The sequence below is a fragment of the Globicephala melas genome, chromosome 8, assembly GCF_963455315.2.
Source record: "Globicephala melas chromosome 8, mGloMel1.2, whole genome shotgun sequence".
In the NCBI taxonomy this organism is placed as follows: domain Eukaryota; kingdom Metazoa; phylum Chordata; class Mammalia; order Artiodactyla; family Delphinidae; genus Globicephala; species Globicephala melas.
Window position 1 is genome coordinate 105,278,249 of NC_083321.1, and position 24,179 is coordinate 105,302,427.

Below are 24,179 nucleotides of genomic sequence, written 5' to 3' on the forward strand. Positions count from 1 at the left end.
ATGCTCCCCTTTGGGTACCTGGCCTTTGCTTTGATGGTACTTTGACTTTGATCATTTGCCCTGCTTTTCTTTACTTCTTTGTCTACCTGCCAACTTTTCTGCTGATCACCCCTCCTCTTTATGTACCTTTCAAAGTCCACGGGCAGCCTCACCTTTGCCTTTTCTTCCCATGCTCCTGAATTCTCTCTATTCCTGGTCTCTTTCTTCTCTCTGGACGCTTCTTCCTCATCTTCAAGTTGCTCTTTGGCTCTCCCTGCTGAAATCCTAACAACACCAGACTCTAGCCCGGGTGAACAATGAGTTCATTTTGACCCTATATTCACATAGGAGGAAAGAACAGCAGGTACCTTTCCAGAGTCTGGCCCTTCCCTACTCCCCTAGAGCCGTCTCTTGAGCCAGACGGACACCGCCTTTCCTGATTAAAACTTGCGAGGTCTGTTGGGTGCCATGCTGCTCTAACTGCCCTGCGTGTCGCATCTTCTCGCCTGTGCTCCTATTTGGAATCTCTACCAGGAGAGGGGGGCCTTTCACCTTTTTAGAGAAGAAGCGGCACTGGCATGTCTCAGGCTAGAGCTCTTCTTTCGGGTTCTCGTGTGTGTAGAACATTCACTGCTCTTTAGCCAACCCCAGCTTGCTGTAGGTAACGCAGAGAAAAACAAAAGCAACAGCTGAAACAATTTCCCTTTCATTGGCAATTCTTCCCTTTTCCAGCCCTGCTTTAGTGAGGAGGGGCTGCTGCCGCCCGGAGTCTCCATCTAGCCCTGCGTCCTCCTCTACCTGCCAGCCCTCCAGAGTCTACCCAGCAAGCTCCTCTGCACCCTGTCCTTTGCAGTCCCAGGATTATTAAAGGGAATATGATTGTTTTCTTTTGCTCAGTCAGTGTGTGCATGTGTGTGTGTGTCTGTGTGTGTGTGTGCACGCCTGCGAGCTTGAAAGGCATTGTCCTATAGATATTTTTATAACCTGCAGCAATTACAGCTGCCAGCGTGGAGACAAGCTATGACAAGTTGATTTATGTGTACACTATATGTGTATGCAGGAGGGAACGGAGGATGGAGAGGGAGACAGCAGGGGGGTGGCGGGGAGAAAGTGGAGGTGGGCGCTCGTTAGGAATCTGCTTTCCAGGAGGTAGAAAGGAAGTTATGTCTATAAAGAACACAAATAATGAAATTGCTCTGACTGTCATTCCTTTTTCATTAACTCGGATATGCTGGGAAAAACAAAATAAATCCAGCAGTTTTTATGAAGCAAGAGACGGGATATAAGATAAGCCACTAAGTGTTTGGTTATATTTAGGGATTAGGGGATGAGAAGGGAGTTGACATGTGATTTTGATCTTCATCTAGTCAAACCACTTCAATCAGCAGTTTCAATAAAATGGATTCTGCCTTGTTAATTGTGCGGGCATCTCTGACCTCTCACCAATTTCTAAACTTCCATTTTTGAATAAAGTTTGGATCCCTGGGTCCACAAAGCAGCTGTGAGGTTGCCAGTGGCTTTTCTTTGTCCAGCCTGAGCGTTACCTGATCTCTGCTGGGTTTTCTGCCGGCCAGGTTGGGAGGCTGCAGCTCACCACTCTCCCTTCCCCCGCCAGAGACAAAGATGGTGTGAGCGTCTTAGATCAACCGCATGCAGACTGGTATAAACTGAACATCTTCCAGAGCCTGTAAGAAGAGTTATTTTTCCGCCCAGCTATAATAATGAAGCAGTGGCAGGCAAAATGTATTAATAAAGCATCTTTCACCTTAAGTGGATTTCGAAGTATTTTACTGTAGAGTTAATCATGTATGTAGGCCCCTCGGGAAGGCCTGTTGTTGTCATTACCCACATTCCTAGATGCAAAAACTAATGCTCATTTGTACCTACCTGGGAATTAGATGCAAGAGCCAGGGTGAGAATTGATCATGAAAGGACTCATCCCTGCCATTCTCAAGCCTGGAGGGAAATGACTCCAAAGCCCAGAACGAGTCCCCCTTCCTTCTCCACTGCTGGTGTTTGTTTCCACTTGTGGTGGTGGGACGTGTTTACAAAGAGGAGTTTTGGAGGGGAGCCGAGTGGTGCTTAAAATGGATGTGGATGATTACAGGTAATTCCTTGGCCTCTGCATAAGGAGAACCCCAAATTCAGCAGGCTGAGGTCAGCAGTCATGAACACACACCTGACATCTGCTCATATAATATCTTAACTTGGTGAAATCATGCAACTTCCTACTTCCACAACTCCCATTGCAAAGTGAAGGTAAAGTAGGGACTTGTCAGAACGGATTGGTACTAAAATAGGTAAATTCTCCTCCTGTTCTTTCAAAAGCATAAACAAAACCTCCTGCACCCTGAAGACATCATTTTTGTTTTTCTTGATAGTAAAGTCATTCTTTGTGGTCATAAGTTGACAATTGATTTTTTCTTTGGTCCCCACTGGACAAAAGTAGCGATGGATTTCCCTGAGAATTTAATATTGTAAAAGTCAATAGAGGAGACGAGGGGAAAATGGGCGAAATGATGGATTAATTGAAATCTCCAGTGTGAGTTGCTTGACTTTACATTGTTGTACACTCTCGGGTCACCTGTTAAAAGAGGAAGCCATGCCTCCTCAGTCTTTCTTTGTTACCTTGGAGCGTGGCTTCCACATCTGCACACCCTCCTCCATCCCTTCCAACCCAGGGCAGTTGGAGTGACCGGGGCACGATGAGCGAGATGCCCGTGCGTCACTCACCCGCGTTTTATCTGCACGTAAGTGGGGAGACCAGTTGAAAGATGCATGCACTCTCATGGCACCAGGACCCTTACGGTTACAGCGATTCACTTAGGATCATTCAGTCTCTTTGGTGGTGGCTGGATGGCTTTTGGGAAAAACATTTGTTGTTGTTGTTGTTATTTAACAGTTGTTTTAAAAAAGAGCTTCCTGGTTGGATTTGAGAGAGAGTCTAGGGGAAAAACAGAGCCACGGCTGCTTCCTCTCTGTCCCCAGGGAGAATCTGGGTCAGTGCAGGGAGCTCAGACAGGAGTCCCTGAGCAGAGAACATGTTGGTGTTAGCACGTGGGGTGGGCTGTGCCGCTCTGGGCTTCCCCCCTCCCTCAGGAGCCAGGCCCAGGCTGGAAGGAACTGCGTTCCATCAGAGCTGAAGTGAGAGGAAACATGCAGATGTAGGCACAGAGGGACCCACGGCAGCCAGAGAGGAGAAGTGACAGCAACTGAGGCCAATGCAATTTTTCCCTGGGTTTCCAGAATTTGAAAAACACACCTCTAAAGATGAAATCAGCTCCGCAGGAGTGTGAAGCCCAGGACACCTGGGAACCCTCTGTATCAATAAAGCCAGGGGCTCACACTCATTCATCTGAGTGAGCACTTTGCAGGGCTAACATCTTTTAATGTCGACAAAACAAGAATAAAGAATGTAAGTCAGTGTCTGAACTTGACCAAAATTTTGATGCGGTTTTGCCAGTTTCGCACACTAAGAGGCTTCTGTGATTTTGCATTTGTTTTATATATGGAAGATCTCTATTTAGAATGGTGTTTGAAGTAGCTTTTGGGGGGTGGCGGTGGGGTGGGCGTTGCCTGTTGAATAAAAATGAGATGATTCTAAAACGTCCTCCCAACACTTTAAATTTACTCTAAATGCTAATGTATTAATCTGATAATTTTAAAGGTGCACGCATGCATGCTGCAGAGTTTTCTTTTCCTAGTTAATTAGTTTGTGACCCTTATTAAGACGTCTTGGGCTTATTGAGGCTGTGTAGTAACTTTGCATTTCTTCTTAATTTGGAAGTGACAGCTCTTCAAGGGGGGAAGTGGTTAAACTCCTCGCCTGAGCTCCTGCGGCCGCGGCGCGGCGGGGGTTAAGGTGGGCGCCTGCGCCCCGCTCCCGCCGCCCGCCGGGATGCGCGCGGTCCGCCAGCTCGCTCGGCGCCTGCACGGCGGAGAGCTGCGGTCAGTGATGGAGCTGCTGCCATGACAACCCCGGCGGTCTGGGCCCGCGCGCGTCGGGGCTGCTCCCGGGAGGCCCGCGGCGCGGAGGCCGGGGGCGGCCGCTGAGCGTAGCGTCCTCGCGGCTCCGGGGCCGGCAGCCCCTCGCCTTCCCCAGCGAGCGAGCGAGCGAGCGAGCGTCCGCCGCCGTGCGCTCCCGCCTCAGCCGCCGCCGCGGAGACCGCCCAGCCGAGACCGGCCGCATCGCGGAGGCTGCAGCGCGCATTTGGTCTCGGACGAAGTTGACCGAGGCGGCTGCTGCAGCATCCCCGGTCCGGATCGCGCGAAGCCCGGCGTAGCCTCTCCTCCTGGCTCACCCCTGCGTCTCCCGCGTGTTCCACTTTCCGGCTCTGCTATTGTTACAGACTGTTTCCTGCTGGCTACCCTGCCTCTGAAACTTAAAAAGAAAGTGTTGGATTTGCCCTTGTTGGAACTGAGGAATTCAGACCATCTCTGGGTAGCCGGATCTAACCCACTCCGTGTCCCCTTTTGGTACCAAAGTGCTTACTCCTCTCCAAAGTGCCATGCCTGAGCTGTTAACGGGAGGAAGGGGCTCCTGAGACGCGTCCGCACCTTTGCACCTGTCTTTGCGCTTCGCCTCTCTCCGCCACCTTCCCGGCTGAAGCAGCACCGAGGGAGCCCCCTTTGGATGTTCTCCGTGGAAACCGCTTCTCCGAGACTGGAGCGCTGAGGCTGGTTTTGGGGAGGAACACTAGACTTGGAGGAGTCTGCGCGCTTTTCTCCTGCCCGCGCCTCCGGGGCCCCGTGCTCGCTCCTCCGCCAAACCCCACCCCACCCACTTCCTGTGCGCGCCCAGGGGGCGTGTGCCGAGCGGCTGCCGGAGTTCTGGGAAGTTGTGGCCGTCGAGGATGGGGGTCTGTGGGTACCTGTTCCTGCCCTGGAAGTGCCTCGTGGTCGTGTCTCTCAGGCTTCTGTTCCTTGTACCCACAGGAGTGCCCGTGCGCAGCGGAGATGCCACCTTCCCCAAAGCTATGGACAACGTGACGGTCCGGCAGGGGGAGAGCGCCACCCTCAGGTAGGGAGCCGCCATTCTTCTCTGAATCGACAGTGATTTGTGTAGGGGATGGGGGGAGAGGGATAGAGGTGCAGGTGTGTTTTCTGCAGCTGCTGGCGGGGAGGTCGCTGCTTCCCTGGGCTGCACAATTCATGGCTGAGCTGGGTGCTCTGCCCCGGAAAGGTGGTGGTCACAGGGAAACGCTCAGAGGTTCCAGAGATGAGCTGTTTCCCCCAAACTGGCCTCCTAGGCTCAGGACTTGGTAAGCAGGAGGGGAGGCTGGGCCAGGGGGTCTCTGAGATGGAGGCCAGCGGCCTGAGCACTGTCTGTACCTGAAACCAGTGGCCGTGGTGACTGGGGGCCTGGCTGGGGCTCGGCGTGAACCGTCTCCTCTGGCGTTAATGAGTCCCAAAGGCCGGGTCTGGCTTTCTGTGAATGCCGTCACTCTGCCTGTGCCACGGGGTGTTGCCAGCCCCGCTCCTGTACGCTGGCAGAGCTGCTGTTTTGTCCTGGGTCTGACTGTGTCTGAGCTTTCCTGGGGTGTCTTCATGCCCCGAGCTGGTAGCCAGAGGGACGTGCTTTCTCTGTCTGAATATGGCTTTCTGAGATTGAAGCCATGGATATGAGTGTGATTCGTCTGTGGAAAAGATCGTTTACTTTGGTTAACTGTGCTGTCCACTAAAGCAATATATTCAAAACTCATCTCCCAAATGGAAACTGGGTCTCAGTGTTGGCTTGGGTCCTGCTTGACGTCTGGGGTTAAGGCTGACAGGAATTGGAGAAGGAGAAGAAGAATCTTGACTATGTTTTGAGTAAGGTAGGGTGAATCTGTCTCCCTTTCCCCCCGGCCTCCTGAAATGCTCACTCAGTTTCCAGTGTCTACAAACATACCACTCTCAGAAGGGCAACACAGAATTAGTGATTGCAATGGGAGGTCTTAACTCTGGAATTTTATGAGAGTCAGCTGGAGGTAGAAGTTAAGAAGATCCATGGGAAGAATGTATGCCTGCTTAAATAAAGTTTTCCAGCCTGGGCCATTGAGCGGACTGTAAGGCAGGATGGCAGTATTCCCATCCTTTGTACGTGAAGATTCTTGGAGAGAGAACCTTGGTGTTGGTGCTCACTCTTTTACACCTTTTGTGACTGTTCTAAGGTTTATGGATGGTGCAAGTAAGGCAATACCCATGGGATAGAAAATGTTGCAAAAGGGACACTGGGTTACAGAGCTGACTTGTCAGGACATTGCCAAAGGAAGCGTGTGATTTAAGGGCCTGTCATAGTCTGCAAGCACCCATGCTCCTTTGTCTCTGGCGAGCTAGCGCTCATGCCCCCAGGGTACTCACTGGTTCCGGAAACCCACCTCTTCCACTGCGCCCTGAGTTAGGGACTATTTTGAGCAAAGGTTGAATGTCTAACTGCCTCACACCTCACACCTGAAATAACTGTGTATCTGCTTTATAAAAGATTCATGGAAACTTGAAATATGCCCTGATTTCAGACTATTTAGAAAGAAAAACAAAAACAAACCTCTAAGCAATGTAGTCGATGACATTTAGTGTCCCCTGGATGCCCCCTTTTCCCTAACCCGTGGCTGCAAGATATAGCCCTCAAGAAACAAGATGGAGACAGTCTCCTACTGAGAACATTTTAGAAACGGATGGGAAGGTACTTTCAAGGAGAAGGAGGAAGGCGGTCAGCTCTGTAGAGATTTGGGGATAAAGAAGTAGCCATGGGGCCTTGACAGACGTAGCCGCCGTATCATAGGAACAGTGAGGGGACTTGGGCAGGGAGGGATCTGGTCTTCAGAGGGCCGTCCCCAGGCTCATGAGAATGAGGACTCTGCTGGATCTGTCAGGTGCTCAGCTGGGGCCTGGAGCAGCTCCTCTGAAAAATCGCGTTATCGTGTACTGGCTGGCTTCTCTTTCTTTGTCTTTGCTACCATGCCTCTTCCTGACTCACTCCAGGCCCCTCTCCTTGTCTCTCGTGCCCTCACGTTTGTTTGCATTGTCACATATGCTGTAGACTCACTGGGCTTGACTGGTTGTAGATGGAGGGAGTGGGATATGGTGGGGCTTTTTCAGCCCAGCCCTGGCATAAAAAGGCCCTCCTGGAACATCTCCTGACGTCCAGGGCCAGCCACTGAGATTGACTGTCTTCCCGACAGGTAGGAGGAAGACCCTCCCAGTGGAGGGAGCCCTACAGGGCAGGGATTAGAGGAGCTGGGATCTGCATGACACCAACCTGTTGGCCATGGGCCTAATGTAGGATGTGAGCGGGGCAGCAGGTGGACCGTGCAGATGGTGCTCAAGCCTCCACAGGATGGCCTTCGTCCTCCCCAGGCCCTCCTGCACTAGACAAGGAGGGGCCCCTTGTTGGGCTGCACTTCTGTGGAGCGGAAGCCCTTAAACCCTCAAACACAGGCTCTGCATTTTGTGATGCTGTGTGCAAAGAAGCAAGTAGGAATTTCAGAATGTATTTTGTTTGCATAGAAATTGCTAAATTTGCACATAACCTGATTCCAGGTTGCAACAGTCGAGTGGTTCAGGGTTCTGGGTTATTTCCCTTTTGCTTTTATTGTGTGTATGTGGGTCGTCTCTTCCTTCTTTTGTCTTCCCTCCCCTTCCTTCTTTCCTTCCTCCCTCCCTCCCTTCCTTCCTTCCTTCCTCCCTCCCTCCCTCCCTCCCATCCTCACCTCTTTCTTTTTCGTTCAGCATGTGACCAAGCTACACAGACCACAGCCATCCCTGCTCTGCCCTGAGAACCACCCTCTCCCTCTCACCGCAGGTGACCCTGAGGTTCATGCTTGTAGTTTTCGTCTCAACCAGCAGAGGACTTTTTTGCTCTAATTTCATTTGATTCTGCTTTGTTCTCACCAGTTTCATTTTTTGAGGATCTTTTGCAGTTCCCAAAGAACGAATGCTTCAGCAGCAGATTCTAATGTGAGGAAACTTTTTAGAATGTTTTATTTCCTCCAATTAACACTAATGATCCTTGTAGACATACCGGGAAGCCTTTCACCTAATACGGCATCCACAGTCTGAATAGAATTACAGACGATTTGCAGTCTCCTAGTCTTTCTGCCCTCCTGCCAGTAGTCTGTATGCATATTTTTTTTAAAAAGGGTGAGGTTTCATAAAATAGAATATGCAATAATAATAACATGAACTGAAGTTTCTCCAGTACTCACTATGTCTTAGGGAGTATTCTAAGGGTTTTACACACTATCTCACCCATCATCCAACCTCATAACATTAACATTTAACCCTAATACAACCCCTCTGGTTGTAGGTGCTATGATTATCCCATTTTACAGATGAGAAAACTGAGTTTACATAATTTGATTAAGGTTGCACAGCTAGGAGATTTGGAAGCCAGATTACGAGGAGTAGTAATAATAATGTTGAATGATGAATGGTACTATCAGTTATTGGTTAGTTACAATTAATCCTCACAGCAGCTCTCTGAAATAGACTAAATTATGTCTGTTTTGTAGATGAGGATGCTGAGGCCTGGAGAGGGGAATTTACCTAAATTCACACAAGTTAGCACGTGGCAGAGCTGGAATGCTGACTCCTTGGCCTTTTGCAGGGCGAGCTTTCCCCACCGCATTCTGTGTTCTCGCGACTCCTTGTGGAGACTTGGCATCGTCTCTCCGCTCATTTTGTCTCACACCCTGTCTTGCAATGTTGTTTATCTCTCTGTTTTCCTTCTCCACGTGGATGGGGAGCTGCTAGCTCTTGGAAGCGGGGATCCCGCCCTGTGACGCCCTGAGCACCATGTGCTCCCACATGTTTATTGAACAGATGAGATGACTGAAAACCAAACAGAAGTATCCCCTAGCCTCTATACAGCTGGGCTCGACCACTAAGATGTGTGGAGTGGTTCTTACACGAAGGGCATGAGCTGGGTGTTGGTTGTGGAAGGGCTTGAGGCTGAGGCGTCTCACCCCAGGGCCTTGGGTCCAACTCAAAAGGCCAGGCTGTGGACGCAGAGGTTGAAGAGGTCATCAGCCGTGGAGGCAGATGTGCCCATCATCGCGTGGGTGGGTGGTCTTCCGGTGGTCAGAGAAGAGCGCCCTCTCTCCCAGTGGGTGGGCTGCATTGCTCTGATGGGGGCAGGAGAGCCTGAGAGGCCCGGCGCGTGGGTCTCATTAATTAGAGACTGTCACTAAATGTCAGCATGTCACTGGACAACTTTGATGGATGCATTTCATGTTTTCCCCAAATAAGGCCGCAACCAGTAAAGTGAGTTGTTTCCTTGGGGGTCATCTGCTAAGTGCTTTTTTAAAAAATATGAGTTAAAAATAAAAGGTCTGAGAAATGCACAAGAAGGAAGTTGGGTTTCGGTATAGCAGTTCCACGGAATAGCAGAGAACAATGTGGTTTCCATACTTGAGAAAAGCCATGGGGGCCCCGTCCAGCTGTAGGAGACTGTGGCATGTAATTCATATCATGGAAAGCATTTAGCATTTCGTTTTCGAAGCTGATGGATTCTCTGTTAGTCTCTCCAGCTGCTCCACGGCCTCTTGAGGCCACAGCTCCACCTTCTTCAGGTTTCTGTCCCTAGTTCCTAGGGCATGACTTGGACCAGGGCTTGTGCTAATAAACTCTGAGTGCGGGTCCCCCTCTTTCCTTCACTCACTCTGCCGTAGACATCCTGACCTTCCTCCTGTTTTGTGAACACAGAAAACGTACTCTTGCTACAGAGCCTTCCCATGCATGGCCCCCGCTGTGGAGGTACTCCTCCTCCAGATCTTCCCATGGGCAGCTCTTCATCATTGTGGCCTTAGCTCAGGTGGAACCCCCTCCCTGACGCTGTTCCTGACACCCAAATAAAAGTGACCCCCTACCACTTCCACCAGCCGTACGCTGACATATCATCCTGGATTATTCAGAGCGATCATCTGTATCTGAGATTTTCCCATTCATTGGTCTGGTTAGTTGCTCCCGATCTGTCTTCCCCACCTGGGCTGTAAGTTCCTTGAGGATGAGGGCCTTCTCGGTCTTATTCTTTGCAGTGTCTGGCAGACACAAGATGCTCAGTAAATAGCTGTTGCATGAGCGAAGGAAGGAAGGAATGCCTGCGATCACCATCTTCTCCTTGCCCTCTCTGCCCTTTTTTCCTGAGTTGTCTTGTGTTGTCCTTGCCCCGGATGTGTTCCTGGCTCACTGTCCTTTGTGTCTGGGTCATGCTACGTTGGGTGTGACGTTGCTCTGGTGGAGGTTACAGACACACGTCAGTAATTGAGCCGGTGTCTTTCCGTCCAGGACACAGATGGTCTGTGTCCATTGTCTGTTACTTCATAGCTGCACCCATAACGTATGCCATTTTTCTGCCAGGTCACTCCCCTATCCAGTCCTTAAGGCTTTGAAGAAATGCTACTCTCTGATGATGTACTCAACCCCAGGTAGACCTCAGGGAAATTAGCATTTTCAAGGTAAAGAGGGGCACATCCTTCTGTGCGTCTCTGCCCATCCTTCTTTCTGTTTGGGGTCTGCTGTCAGTGGGTGTCTGGTCACGTAACTGTGGATCTGTTGTTTCTGAGTTAACTTGTTCAGAGCAGCAGTGCCGCTCAGGAAGCGTGGGCTGCTCTGGCCGCTTTGGCCGCTACCGGGATGGACCCCTGTTTGCTCACCTCTGGGGCTTGCCAGGCATCCACTGGGTGGACCGGGTCTCAGAAGAGCATGGACAGATGGGGCTGTGGAGGGAGGCTCCTGGAAGCACACACAGCCTGTTGAGGAGCCAGAAACTAAAATGGCAAAACTGAACACCCAGTCGAGCGTGGGGCACCGGGAGAAAGGGCGATGCCAGTTGCCAGGAGAACCTAAAGAACTTAACAGGAGAGGGGCAGCCCGGTTCTCCAGCACTCCTCACCTGCAGGGTTCGGTGCTTTGCAGAAATGCTTCTCTTTTCTTTTGAGTTTGAAAGGATTGCAGAGCCCAGGGAGTTCAGCCACCTGGTTTTTCAGCTAATGAGGCTAGTGATAATCAGTCTCCCACAAAGGGGGCTTCCTGCAAGGGTGAGAAGGAGCTGACATCCAGCCACACTGCGCCACGCAGCAGTGAGCCCTGGCCTAGGGCTACCTGTGCCTGAGACAGGGTCACCTTGTCCTACTAAGTGCAAAAGCATCCTACTGACTGTGGGTGCCTTTGACAGAACTGGCTGACGTTTATCATCATGCTGTCTCCTAACTGCTGCTTCCCTCTGCTACTAGAACTGGCCCTCTTAGCCTTTATCAGTTCTGCCTCTGGCTGGGTGGGACAGCTCTGTTTACCATGTGTCAGACAGGCACTGACCGCTCTACCAGCACAGACCCGTTGAATGCTCATAGATGCGCCATGAGGTGGAGACAGTTATTATTCCAGTTTTACAAATCACGAAAGCAAAGCACTGGAAGGCAGAGTGAGCCACTTCCCAGATCACATCGTTGGATGGTGAATGTGCCTGGGGCTGAGAACCAGTTTTGTCTGAATACTAAGCTCATTCTCTTTTCGTACCGAAGGGCTTTCCTCATTCTGTTCCTTCTTTTCTTCATTGCCAGCTTCTTCTCTTCCCAGAAACCGAGTGCGTTTCGTGGTCCTTCCTTGTTCTGGGGCACAAGAACCTCCTTTCTTGAGGTATTTTGGGAATTGGGTATGGGAGTGGGTCAGGTGTGGTGTGGTCTGTGGCACGATGGGGACACAGGGAATGACCCGGCTGGCCTCTAGAGGTCCCTTCGCATCAGAGGATCATAGAATCTTCATACATTGTTCAAGTCAGAATTTTACCCAAATGGGTGGTTCTTCCTCCACCCGTTTGCTTCAGATATCAGCAATCCTGGACCCTCTCACAGGGAGTTAATAACTCCTCAGAATTACCATGTATCTCTTTGGAGTGGGGTACTGCACACATTGAGGTGGAAGTGCACTTCTCCGAGGCCCACAAGCCAGGCTCTCTGGTGGCCCTAGCAGTGCGAGGCAGAGTAGGTGACACCTTCACCCATAAATTTCCTTCTTTGTTGCGCTAGGAATAGGACCGTTGGCATCTCTCCTGGGGAAGCCTGAACAAATTATAATTAATATGAATGGCACATTTATTCTCTTAAGTTCAAAGTCTCCACTGATGGGTAAAATGCAGCTTTATTTTTGCATGATTTGAGATCATTTTGCTTCCTTGGGAGCAGGTTGATGGGTTCCTGGTGCAATAAATAAATAATACCATTAACATCACACAGATGGTCAAATAATAGCGTTGTTAGGAAATCAAGACTTGGTTGGGTTTAGGATGCAATTTCAAATTGCACTTGTGAGCCAAAGGCAGGGAGGAAGCAGTAGGAATGTTTCACGTGAGTGCAATTGAAGGAGACAAAGCTCTTCAGCAAACCAGACCTTCCTAACTCATATTCCAGCAGGAGTGGCGTGCCAGAGAGAAAACGGACTGGAAGACAGGGTGCCGCTAACTCGGACTCAAGTACTTTCTCTGTGTTCTCTTGGGCAAGTTTGAAAAATTCTTCCATATAAAGAGGACATTTACTACCTACCTCAAAGGATCGTTTGGGGTTAAAATGAAACGGTGTACACAAAGCTTTGTCTGTAATTATATAATTAGTCTCTTTCTTTCCATGTGTACAAATGTACACACGTGTATACGTGTGTGTGTGTGTGTGTGTAACAGCAACACATTTAGCAGTTTTCCCTATAACCTATTGTAGCTTAAACACCCATGTGGCAACACTTTGATAGATGTACTGTGTCTGGCTTCTGGAAGGTGTATGAGGAGAGGAATGCCTCTCGATCCATGTCTAATTATACTTCTCTGTGTGTTTCTCCTACACATCTGCTTAGATCCTAGGAATCTTCTTCTGTTCAAATAATTTCTTGAGCTATTTTATATCAGAGAGGGAGTGAGGAGAAAGGTATTCCTTTATTTTTCGTCACAAGATTGTTGCATAGAAAGTTATGACAGTTCATGGCTCTGAAGATGAATTTCCTATGAGATAAAAAACAACAACAACAACAAACATATGGAATGTTCTATGGAGCCAGGTTATCTGATGCAGATAATGGGGTCAGGAGTTCATGCATAGATTTAGGATTTGTACACCTTTTTTCCTTGGAAGACTGGTTCTTCCATAAGTCCACTGGAGTCAGCTGGGAAAGCCAGGGTAGGGATGCCATCGACTGTTGGGGGTGGTTAAGCCCCTCCAGCTTTGCACCCCTGTGATTGCATTTCCCCTCGTTCTCACCTGTTCACTGAGAGGCCAGCTCAGAACTTCCACAGCAATGGTGACGAGAGAAAAGGGGGCCTCTCTGCATTTGGTCATTTTTCTCCCGTGCAGTTCTGGGGCAAGACCAGTGTGTCTGCCATGAGAAACTGATCTCGGAATTTGCTGACGGAACTACAGGAACAATCCTTCTCCCTGCAGCCGTGTGCCATGGGGCTTGAAGTAGTTTAAATTATATATAGCAGTCTCAGTTGTTCATGATCTGTTTTCCCCAAATCTCATTGATTCACGTGGTTGAGTTATTTGGGTTTATTTGGGTGTATTTGGCCAACTCGCTGCTTTGTCAGTGTGAGATGTTTTGGCTTAGAAACCTTTTGAGAGGTTAGATTTGTCTTGTACAAAGTACATATGAATTAATCTTACAATCTTGCTGATGGGTTTTTTTTAAATAATAGAATTTTTAATGAAAACAGCATCAACCACCAGGCTGATGGAAAATGGCAAAACTGACATCAACCTTCAGATAAAGCTTTGCTGGCCGCATAGAGGAAAGGAAGATATGTTTGTGTGAAAATAATTTCTTGATCTTCTGTGGCTTTCAAACAGGCTACAATGTAGTGGATGAGGGGAAAAGTGCTCTTGCGCTCAGAAGAATCATCTTTGGACACGTTTACGCGTCAGGAAAGCTCAATCTAAAACAATTCTAACTGGTCAGAACCCACGAGGAAGAAAGAAAAAAATACATGCAAATTATTTTTTATTTGGTGCACAAGTTATACATGAAAACTGGAAAAAGCAGTACTTCAGTGTTGTGAGTTGAATTGCATCACTCCCCTCCTGACCCGCACCCCCTCCCCCCAAAAAAAGATCTGTTGAAGTCCTCACATCCAGTACCTCAGAATGTGACCATATTTGGAAATAGGTTCATTGCAGATGTAACTAGTTATTCAGATGCATTCACACCAGAGTAGGGTGGGAACCCAATGCAATACAATTGGTGTCCTGATAAGAAGATGAGCTGCGGAGACACAGTTGACACACAGGGAGAAAACCATGTGATGACAGAGACATTCGAGCAATGAGGCTGCAAGCCAAGGAGTGCCAGAGGTTGCCCATGAAGCACCAGAGCTAGGAAGATGCAGGGAGGGATCCTCTCCTACAGGTTTCATAGGCAATGTTCCCTGCAGCACCTTGATTTCAGACTTCCGGCCCCCTGAAATGTGAGACAGTACATTTCTGTTGTTTCAAGCCATGCATATTGTAATGCTCTGTTGTAACAAACCCAGAAACTGATACACATGGGTGTTATAGAGATTGCTTAAATAATATCTGTGTACGATGCTCCTGGTATGACTGTTCCTCCCCCAGTCATCAGCTCCCAGACTCCTCACAGATGTCTAGGAGGCTGACCCAGAGTAGGAATGTAGTTAGAATTGATTACTCTCTTCTTCCTAATAGACCGTCGGGACAAACCCTATTGCATCTTACTTTTCAGTTATCTTATTAGCCACCTCAGAAGTCAAAGATCTACCAGAGACTGTGCATCATTTTTTGATTCTTATTGTCATAGGGTCCTGTACAATCCATAATCTGACCCAGTTGCAAAACTCCCTGTCATCTTCTGAAACTTGTTATTACCCTCTGGCCTCCGTGACCTGTCATCAGCGAAATCCCTGTGTCCCCTCCCTCCTCTCTGAATGTTCCCCTCAGCGTTTGCTTCATCTGAGACTTGGCTGTTCCCTGGATCATTTGCACTCCTGGAGTCCGATCAGCAGTGGCTGCTTCTTTCCTGTATCCTTGTTGCCATGAGGCCTGAAAGCTGGAGAGATGTTCTCCTCATTACTTACTGTGGCTTCAGGACATTTCCTTTCCCATCTCTCAGAATCCCCAGTTACGCTGAATCACACACCGTGTACCCTCAGCCCTTTCCTGCGGCAGTTTTCTACTCTCTATCCTGACCAGTCTCCTTCACTCTGGAGCTCCAGGCTGTACATCCTAGTATTAATCTTCAAATCCACTTTTATGACTCACGTGTTTCAAGCTCTGCCTCCCAAGCGGTGTTCTTGATACCAGCTCCATGTAACCCATTGCCAGCCACCACCAACTTGATTCCCTCCATCTGTCCCCATCTTGGGCATAGACACCACCATTCATCCAGCTACTCTGTCCAAAAGCCTCATAGATATATTTTTTCTTTGTCTCTTATGCTACATCTAGTCCATCAATAAATCCTGTGTGTCTTTACTTTTAAGATAGATCCTGGGACTTACCTTGTGACTCAGTGCTTAAGAATCCGCCTGCCAATGCAGGGGACACGAGTTCGAGCTCTGGTCTGGGAAAATCCCACATGCCACAGAGCAGCTAAGCCTGTGCGCCACAACTAATGAGCCTGCGCTCAAGAGTACGCAGCCACAACTGCTGAGCCCGCGAGCCGCAACTGCTAAAGCCCGCATGCCTAGAGTCCATGGTCCGCAGCAAGAGAAGCCACCGCAATGAGAAGCCCGCGCACCACAACTAGAGAAAGCCCGCGCGCAGCAGGGAAGACCCGACGCCGCCAAAAATAAATAAATAAATAAATTTATTTAAAAAAAAAAAAAGATGCATCTTGAAGCGGACCATTTTCACCATCTGGAACACGATCTCTCTAGTCAAAGCTGCCATCCACCCTTTCCAAGACTGTTCCCGTGGCATCTCATCTGGTCTTCCCGTTTCCACCACGTCTGCTCTCCCAGAGTCCATCTGCGCCTGGTAGACCAAGTTGTCATTCCAGAATATAAACCAAATCACATCACTGTGTTCAAAGCCCTTCAGTGGCTTCCAGTTATATTTAGAATGAAATGCACATAAAAGGCTTTATTACTGGTGTCCGCCTACCTATCAGACACCTGTCCTGTCCTGCTCACGAGAATGTAGCTCACTGAGCTTCCCTGTCCTTCTTGAACCCACCGAGTCCATTCTTGCTGAGGACATGCTCCTTCCTCTCCCAGGACCTGCTAATGTTGTGTGATGGCTCCTTCGTGCCATTCATGTGTCTGCTCCAATATCCCATCCTCAGAGAGGACCTTCCAGACCATGCTGTTTGGAATAGCCATACCCCAGCCCTACATCACTCCGTCCCCTTACGTAGCTTCAGCTTTCTCCATAGCCCTTAACACTTAGGAAATTGTTATTTATTTATCTGATACTTATTTCTTGCCTCTTCCACTAAAATGTAAGATCCCCAAGGCCACTGACTTCATTGCTCTCATTTACAGTGGCTAAATGACTGCCTGGAAGGTGGCGTATATCAAGGAGTAGTTTTCGAGTGAATGAAAAGTTCATTAGGAATAACCGTAAGCTACTAATAGTGAAATCTATCTTTTATTGGAAACAGGAAGCTCAGGTGTAGCTCTTTATTGGTCTAGGTTTGGGGGTTCATACACAGAGCTCAGATGGGGTGTGTGTGATCCAGCCTTGTCTTCTAGGACAGCGAGTAGGACAGGCCTTGTGGAGGGAATCACGGGACAGGGTGACATACTTCATAAAGTCTGCACATGCGGAATCTAAAGGACCTTTACATTACCACTTTCACAAGCGGTTTTATGGAAAATCTAATAAACACTTGAAAATCGGGATTAGTTTCTAGCTTAAGGCCCATGAACTTGGGGGGAGGGAAGGAAAAGGCAGGTAGGCAGAAATCAGCCTGTGAGCCTGAAATTTGACACAGTATTCAATGTCCATTATTTTATTTGAAACTTTCTTGATGAAGGGAATTTTACCTTAAGGCTGTAGAGCACAATGATTGAGCACAGGGTCTAGGGCGAAACCTCTCTCTGGGTTCCAATCCTGGTTCTGCCATTTTGCAAGTGTGTGACCTTTGGCACCTTGATTGACCTCCCTGGGCCTCAATTTGTCATTGTTTCAGGGAACTAATAATAGGAGTAGTGATCCAGGAGTGAAATACGGGACGTTTAGAGCCGCGCCCAGCACTCAGGAAGCATTAGCTTTCTACAGCTGGGGAAGGACAGAGCGTGAAATGTATCTGCCGTGGGCAGATCGTGCTGCTGTGTCTCATGATCCTGGGGCCACTGCCCAGAGACACGTGGAACAGGAATATGGGCACCGGAGCCCAGGCTGGCGATGGTTGGTGCAGATTCTGCAGCTCCAGGGGCATCTTGGTAGAGGAAGGTGTTGAAAAGTCTTGGTGAGTTTCATTGTTTTTGGAATGTGAGCAGTGGTCTGAGGCTAGGGTGATCTGAGTTTTTTTTTTTTTTGGGGGGGCATGCCGCTTGCCTTTGGGATCTTAGTTCCCCAACCGGGGATTGAACCTGCACCCACGGCAGTGAGAGCGCAGAGTCCTAACCACTGGACCACCAGGGAATTCCCCTAGGGTGACCTGAGTTTTAGTCCTGGCTCTGTCCTAACCCACCATGGGATGCTGCTGAGAAAATCAGCGTGCCCAGCCCCCGTTTCCCATGTGGGGAATGAGAACAGGATCCATTCTGCTCTGTTCAGTTCCTTACACCTGACGAAGAGATTCTTAGCTGTTCAAAAATATGTAAGTTGTTTATCCACCTCCTGGCCCAAAGCTTTTCCCAGTCGCATTTCCCAGCCTCTTTTGAATTTAGGTGTGGTCACGTGACAGAGTTCTACCCAAAGGAAGGTGAGCAAAAGTTCTGTTGGATTGGCCCCTGAAAAGCTCCCGTGGGAGACACTTCAGGCCCCTTCTCCTTACGCCATCTGGATGTTGATGCCCCAAATCACCTTGGAAACCGTGTCCCATCTGGCAGATGTTCTGTGAGCGGAGTTACTGCATGTCCGCGCAGAGAGGGCTTCGGCCCCCGCCCTGCCAGCTGACCAGCAACCTCGTTCCTTAGATTATTGCATGAAGGAAAAATGCACTCAAATACACTTCCTTTGTGATAAGCTTCCGCGATTCTGGAGTTTATTTGTTACGGTAGCTAGCATAACCCTGTCTAATCCAGTACAACTAGTATAATGCATATTGTCTGATCTCAGCTGCATAGAAATATACAGATTTTTTTTTAATCCAAACTTAAGCACTTATTAAAGTTTCTTGGCGAGGCTTTTGGTGGCTTTTGCATGTGTCTGAAAGGGGGAACTGTGGCCTTTTCAAACTGAAGCCTCAAGTGTTTGATTTCCATTTGCTTCAGTCTTTACATCTCTGAACCAAGTAAAAATGTGCTGTACTCTACAAGTACGTGGAAACCAGTGACAAAGAAGAGTTCTACCTTGAAGTAAATTAGCACATGTCCATAATGGCTACAATTCCAGACATGCTATAATTAGTGAAAATACCTCTTAGATGACAAATTGCTCATTAATGGCTGGAGGTGTCTTATTTAGTGTAATCTTTTGTGCTAGAGATATTCTAACATGCAGTGTTTTAACTGACACACAGAAAAGAGACAGATGGGATGATTTGTAGCCTTGGTCTTTAAAATATTGAAGAAAAAGGAGAGAAACCACTGTCAAAGGGCAGATTTCAGAAGAGCAGTCAGGTGGTGGGGCCATCACCTGCGGCTCTGGGGAAAGAGGAAAGGGAGGAGGGAAAGGCCTTGTGTGGGTGGGTCCTCAGGGAACAGAGGCCATGCAGAGAGAGCAGGATGTAACGTGGCTGTGTTCCACGATTTTGTGGTACGGGGAGTGGGATCTTTTGGTTCTCCTTGTTGTTTCAGGATGGTCCACGGTGCCTGGCACATGATAGGAGCTTCCTGTATCTGTACTGTATCCATGTTTCGCTTCGGCACCGCTGACTGCGCATCTTGTACGGGCCAGGCACTGTTCTAGGCCCCAGTTCCTCTCCCCACAGAGCTATCTTTACAAAGGGAGACGGGGCTGCAGATTGCACGCAGTGAATGAACGTCATCTTCTCTCAGCCTGCAACTTGCACAGACCACTTAGGAACAGGTGCCCTTCCTCCAGCCTGACTCATTCACTAGGGCTCCTGTTTGGAGAGACAGACCTGCAGGAATTCAACCCCCTCCACCTGGGGCTCTTGATCAGGGCACAACCTGCACAACTGTGCCTCATGGGTACCAGCTGCCAGTACACAAATAAGGAGACAAACAGTGTGCTGCGTGGTGAAAAGTTAAATATGGGTAAGGGGCAGGATGACCTGGGGTGTAGGGACAGGGGCATTTGCAGGGTGGCCCAGGGCATGATAGTGGGGACAGCCCTGCAGGGATCAGCAGGAATCACATTCTAGGCAGAGGAATCAGCAAGTGTTAGTGACCTAGTAAAGGAAGAACAGGGTGAGGAGGAGCGGCCTCAAAACTGGAGAAAGGGTTTCCCTGGTGGCGCAGTGGTTGAGAGTCCGCCTGCCGATGCAGGGAACGCAGGTTCGTGCCCCGGTCCGGGAAGATCCCACATGCCGCGGAGCGGCTGGGCCCGTGAGCCATGGCCGCTGGGCCTGTGCGTCCGGAGCCTGTGCTCCGCAATGGGAGAGGCCACAGCAGTGAGAGGCCCGCGTACCGCAAAAAAAAGAAACTGGAGAAGGAGCAAGGAGTGAGAAAAGACGGATTTAGGAGCTTGAGTGTCTGCAGGAACTAATCAGAACGCAGGAGCACATAATCAAAGCAGCTCCAATTTTAGGGGATGAGAAATAAATAAAATCCCACATAAACAAAGCCAGCACCTGTGTCCATGTTATTTGCTCCGTGGAGTTTCCGTGTGGAGTCTGTCCAGGCTCGCGCTCTTTCGTGGTTGTGTGGCAGCCAGTACTGGGTGCTTAGTCCCCGTCTAGTGTTTTCTAACTGAAGTGTCATCTTTCTTGAGTCCGTTATTCTTTGTCATTTTCATTTATCACATGCGAAAGTTGTAAACATTTAAAATCTGCCTAATATCCGATTTGATGTCTTACCTGTTGCCGTTTCGAGGATATTACGCAGTGAAATTAAGCCGGTGTTTCACAATCGTGTGTGGATGTGCGTACGTATAGCAGACACATACTTGGAATTAATGGACTCGTAGAAATCAGAGATGGATGAGGCCTAATGAGCTGTTGAGAAGAATTATTTAGCACCTACTTCATATCTCTGTTCAGTAATCACACCTACACACTGTGTATGCTAAGGAGGTGAGTGAGGTCTTTACATTTTTTGTCTCCTTGGATCATCTGTGTTTATGCCTGAAAATTTCACGTTGCACCCCTACAGCATTTTGAACCAACTTCATTAAGCATCCAGTTTGACATTTCCCTGCCCTTAGGGTGAACTTTGGTATTGAAATAAATAGTTGCTTTGCTTGTTACCATTAATACGGAATAGTGATTGGTGCCTGGCTCCAGGGAGCCCCCTGGGATGCTGGGCTGGCTCAGACCAGGTGGTGGGAGTCGTCAGAGGCCAAGTCCTGCCCCATCCCCAGACAGTTCTAGTCTTCAGGAGAGACGGGCCTGCCCTTCCAGTGCGCCGGCTGGAAGACTTGGAGAGTCAGCGTAGATGAGAGGTTTAGAGATATAAGTTTTTGAATTTTTATCCAAACCAGATGATTTCCCTGTTGCTTTCTGTTTTCACCTAAGGTGTATTAGAGCTGGTGCCTGTCCTGCTAGACCAAGTGCACTGGCTGTTGCCCCTTCTGGGTTATACTCTCCCTTCAAGCCTACATTTTCAACAGATCTTCAAAATCCTATTCACAACATGGTTTTCCCAACTAACAAAAAGGAAAGAGGAATGAAAGGTGGACCAGTTGATAGTATAGAATTTGACCCCGAGAAGGACCGACTTTTTGAAGCTGTAACAGAGACATGAAATCATAGGACTTCAAGGAGATGGGTTAACACAGGTCAGCTTCCAATAGCTGGATGCCTGCCCTGTGGATTTTCTCTATAGCTTGGTGAGATGTCATAGACAAATGCAGAGCCTAAACATATATCCTACTCAGTTCTTGATCATCTGCGTAAAACATGCTAATTGAGAATGTGTTATGTAGTGGAAAAAAGATGGACTCCACAGAGGGTTTTGTAAATCAACTATGCTTCAATAAAAAAAATATTGAAAGTGAGAAAAAGAAAGTTGGACAAAAACGGGAAAACTAAATGGCAAATAAAATGAAAATTACAAATAAAAAAAAGATGGACTCGGAGTTGGGACAGCTTTGAGGTGGAACTTGATTTGGGAAACTCTTAACTTCTCTGAGCCTCTATTTTCTTATCTGTGAAATGGGAATAAATAACACCAGGAACGTGGAGAGTAGGTGCTAATTTGAGACACACTGGTTGGGGCGGGTCTTTCTGAGATGGGGCCTTTGAGTGAGATCTGACGAAGAGAGGGAGTGAGTGTGTGTACACATGGGGAGGATGTTCTGGGCAGAAACACAGCAAACACCCAGGTGCACAGGTTGGGGCATCCTTGGCTCCAACAAACGGCGGAGAGGACGGCAGAGCCAAGGCCAGGCTGTTTGGCCGCGGTGACCACAGGCGTCACAGTGACCACTTCCCATTTTGTTCTTAGTATTTTGAAAGCCACTGGAGCAGTTTGATCATTTTGGCTGCTGTATGTTAACATGTTTTTTCACTTTTCTGTATTTTATTATTATTTTCCTGTCCCACCCTTGTCCAGTTATAAGTTCTTTAAAAGCAAAGCGCATATTTGCCTTGTATCCTTGTGTCAGGGACCAGCCAGCGAGGTCCCTGGAGTTCCCAAGTCACCTGAGCCTCCTCGTCTTATCAGCACTTACCAGAATGTAGGGAAAAACTCTTTTCCTGTGTCTCTGTCTTTGGTTAGACTCATACTGATTCACAAAGTATGAGGACACTTCCCACTGTTACATTGTGAGCCTTTCCTTGGTGGAACAAGAAATTCCCCCCGAGAACAAGGCCGTTGGCTTCCTGGGTGAATAAACAGTATGCCATCCCTAGACTTTAATTTTCCTGTACGATCAAGGCCTCGGCCACATCACCAGGCCCCTGTCGCTCATGGTCTTAATGATGGTTGCAACTGGTGAAATGTCCTGAAAGAATGATTTGTAATAAATGCTTTAGCAGAAAGGCCACAAACCTGCTATTCTCACTTTATTATTTTAATTGAAAACGTTTTTCCCTACTTCTAAAAAATAATTACTGTTGGTTTTGCTTTGTAATTATTGCCTGGGCTGATGTTGGGTTGTTGATTGACCTCACAGTGTGCACCGATGGTGTTTTGGGTCTGTATTTTACAATAATACTGCTAAATTGCAGGTCAAATGTTAATGAAACATACTCCTATTTTTAAAGGAGGTAGCTACATATAGTTTCTATCAGAAATACATTTTGAACTTTTCTGTTAATTCTATAATTTCTCTTAATTCTGTAATTTGAACTTTATTTTTTTATTAATTCTTTATCTAAATTCTTTTCTACTAGAAAGTGGGGATGGGGTTATGGCCCAGGCAGACGGATGTGATGAAGGATGTGCGTTACTCTTCACCCTGAGATTGGTCTGTGTTTATTTTGGGGGCCTGCTAGCCCCTCATGCTGGGCCTGGCTTATGACAGGCCCTTAGTAAAGGTTTGATAAAATGTTTACTTGAGTAGCGCAATATTTTAAGTATCCTGGGAGCCAAAGATGGATTATTTTCCTTTTTATTGTGAAATATTTTATACATCAATGTGTACGTAGTGTATCTGTACATAAATACGTAACAAATTGGTCACCTGTGTGCCCTTCCCCTACTCTTCCATCACCTGTGTTCCCATTGTCTTATACTCTGTATCTGAGGAGCTGGCCACAGCCCTGAACTTTTTGATCATTTCCTTCTTTTTTTAAAGAGTTTAACCAAATATAAATATCCTTAAACAGTATATTGCTTTGGATACAGTTTTGTGTTTTTTTCTTTATATGAAAATAAATTTTATTTATTATCCTGAAAGTGTTCTTCATTTAACGTTAGGTACTTTCTTTTTCTTCTAAAATTTATTTATTTTTGGTCTTTCATGACATTAACAATTCTGACCCAGTCAGTTTTTGTTGTTGTTTTAATTGGGGTATAGCTGCTTTACAATGGTGTGTCAGTTTCTGCTGTACAACAGAGTGAATCAGCTATGTGTATACATATATCCCCTCCCTCTTACACCTCCTTCCCCCCCCCAACCCACCCTTCTAGGTCACCACAGAGCACCGAGCTGAGCTCCCTGTGCTATACAGCAGGTTCCCACTAGCTAGCTATTTCACATATGGTAGTGTATATATGTCAATCCTAATCTCCCAATTCATTCCCCCTTTCCCCCCACCACCCATGTCCACACGTCCGTTGCCTACATCTGCATCTCTATTCCTGCCCTGCAAGTAGGTTCATCTGTACCATTTTTCTAGATCCTGCATATATGCGTTAATATACGATATTTGTTTTTCTCTTTCTGACTTACTTCGCTCTGTATGACAGACTCTAGGTCCATCCACTTCTCTACAAATGACCCAGTTTCGTTCCTTTTTATGGCTGAGTAATATTCCGTTGTGAATATGAATCACATCTTCTTTATCTTTCTAATAATTTGAAATTAATATCATCTGAGTGTGCATAAAGGCAGACCTCTAAGTCATTTCAGATAATTAACTGGTCTATAATTCATCAGTCAAAAATGGTTCAGAGCCCTGGAACGGGAGTGTGTGTGCACACAAATGCCTGCTAAAAATAATAAACACTGAAAGGCCCTTCTACCAACACAATAATGCTTGTAAAGCTTCTGGGTCATGGAATTATCAGTGACCTTGATTTTCTTCTTGTGTTTTCTATTTTTATTAGATTTTTTTTTTTTGCTGTACGCGGGCCTCTCACTGTTGTGGCCTCTCCCGTTGCGGAGCACAGGCTCCGGACGCGCAGGCTCAGTGGCCATGGCTCACGGGCCCAGCCGCTCCACGGCATATGTGATCCTCCCGGACCGGGGCACGAACCCGCATCCCCTTCATCGGCAGGCGGACTCTCAACCACTGCGCTACCAGGGAAGCCCTATTTTTATTAGATTTTTAAAAATCAAGTTTTAGTTTTCCAAAATTGGAAAGAGGCCAATGTTATAAAATCTAAT

General features: G+C 47.8%; 1 protein-coding gene across 8 annotated transcripts in view; it reads left to right on the forward strand.

Annotated features, from left to right (window-relative positions):
- Positions 1–24,179, forward strand: part of NTM (neurotrimin) — a 931,803-nt gene that overhangs the window by 527,342 nt on the left and 380,282 nt on the right. The window contains exons 1-2 of one of the 8 annotated variants that reach the window (XM_060304309.1): positions 3,129–3,394; positions 4,915–4,999. In XM_060304309.1, coding sequence (XP_060160292.1) covers positions 4,956–4,999 — 44 coding nt within the window. In that variant the 5' untranslated portion in view covers positions 3,129–3,394; positions 4,915–4,955. Of the gene's footprint in view, positions 1–3,128; positions 3,395–3,985; positions 5,000–5,092; positions 5,241–24,179 lie in introns of those variants that run through there. The other 7 variants (XM_030841612.2, XM_060304304.1, XM_060304305.1 and 4 more) reach the window with 7 other exon arrangements.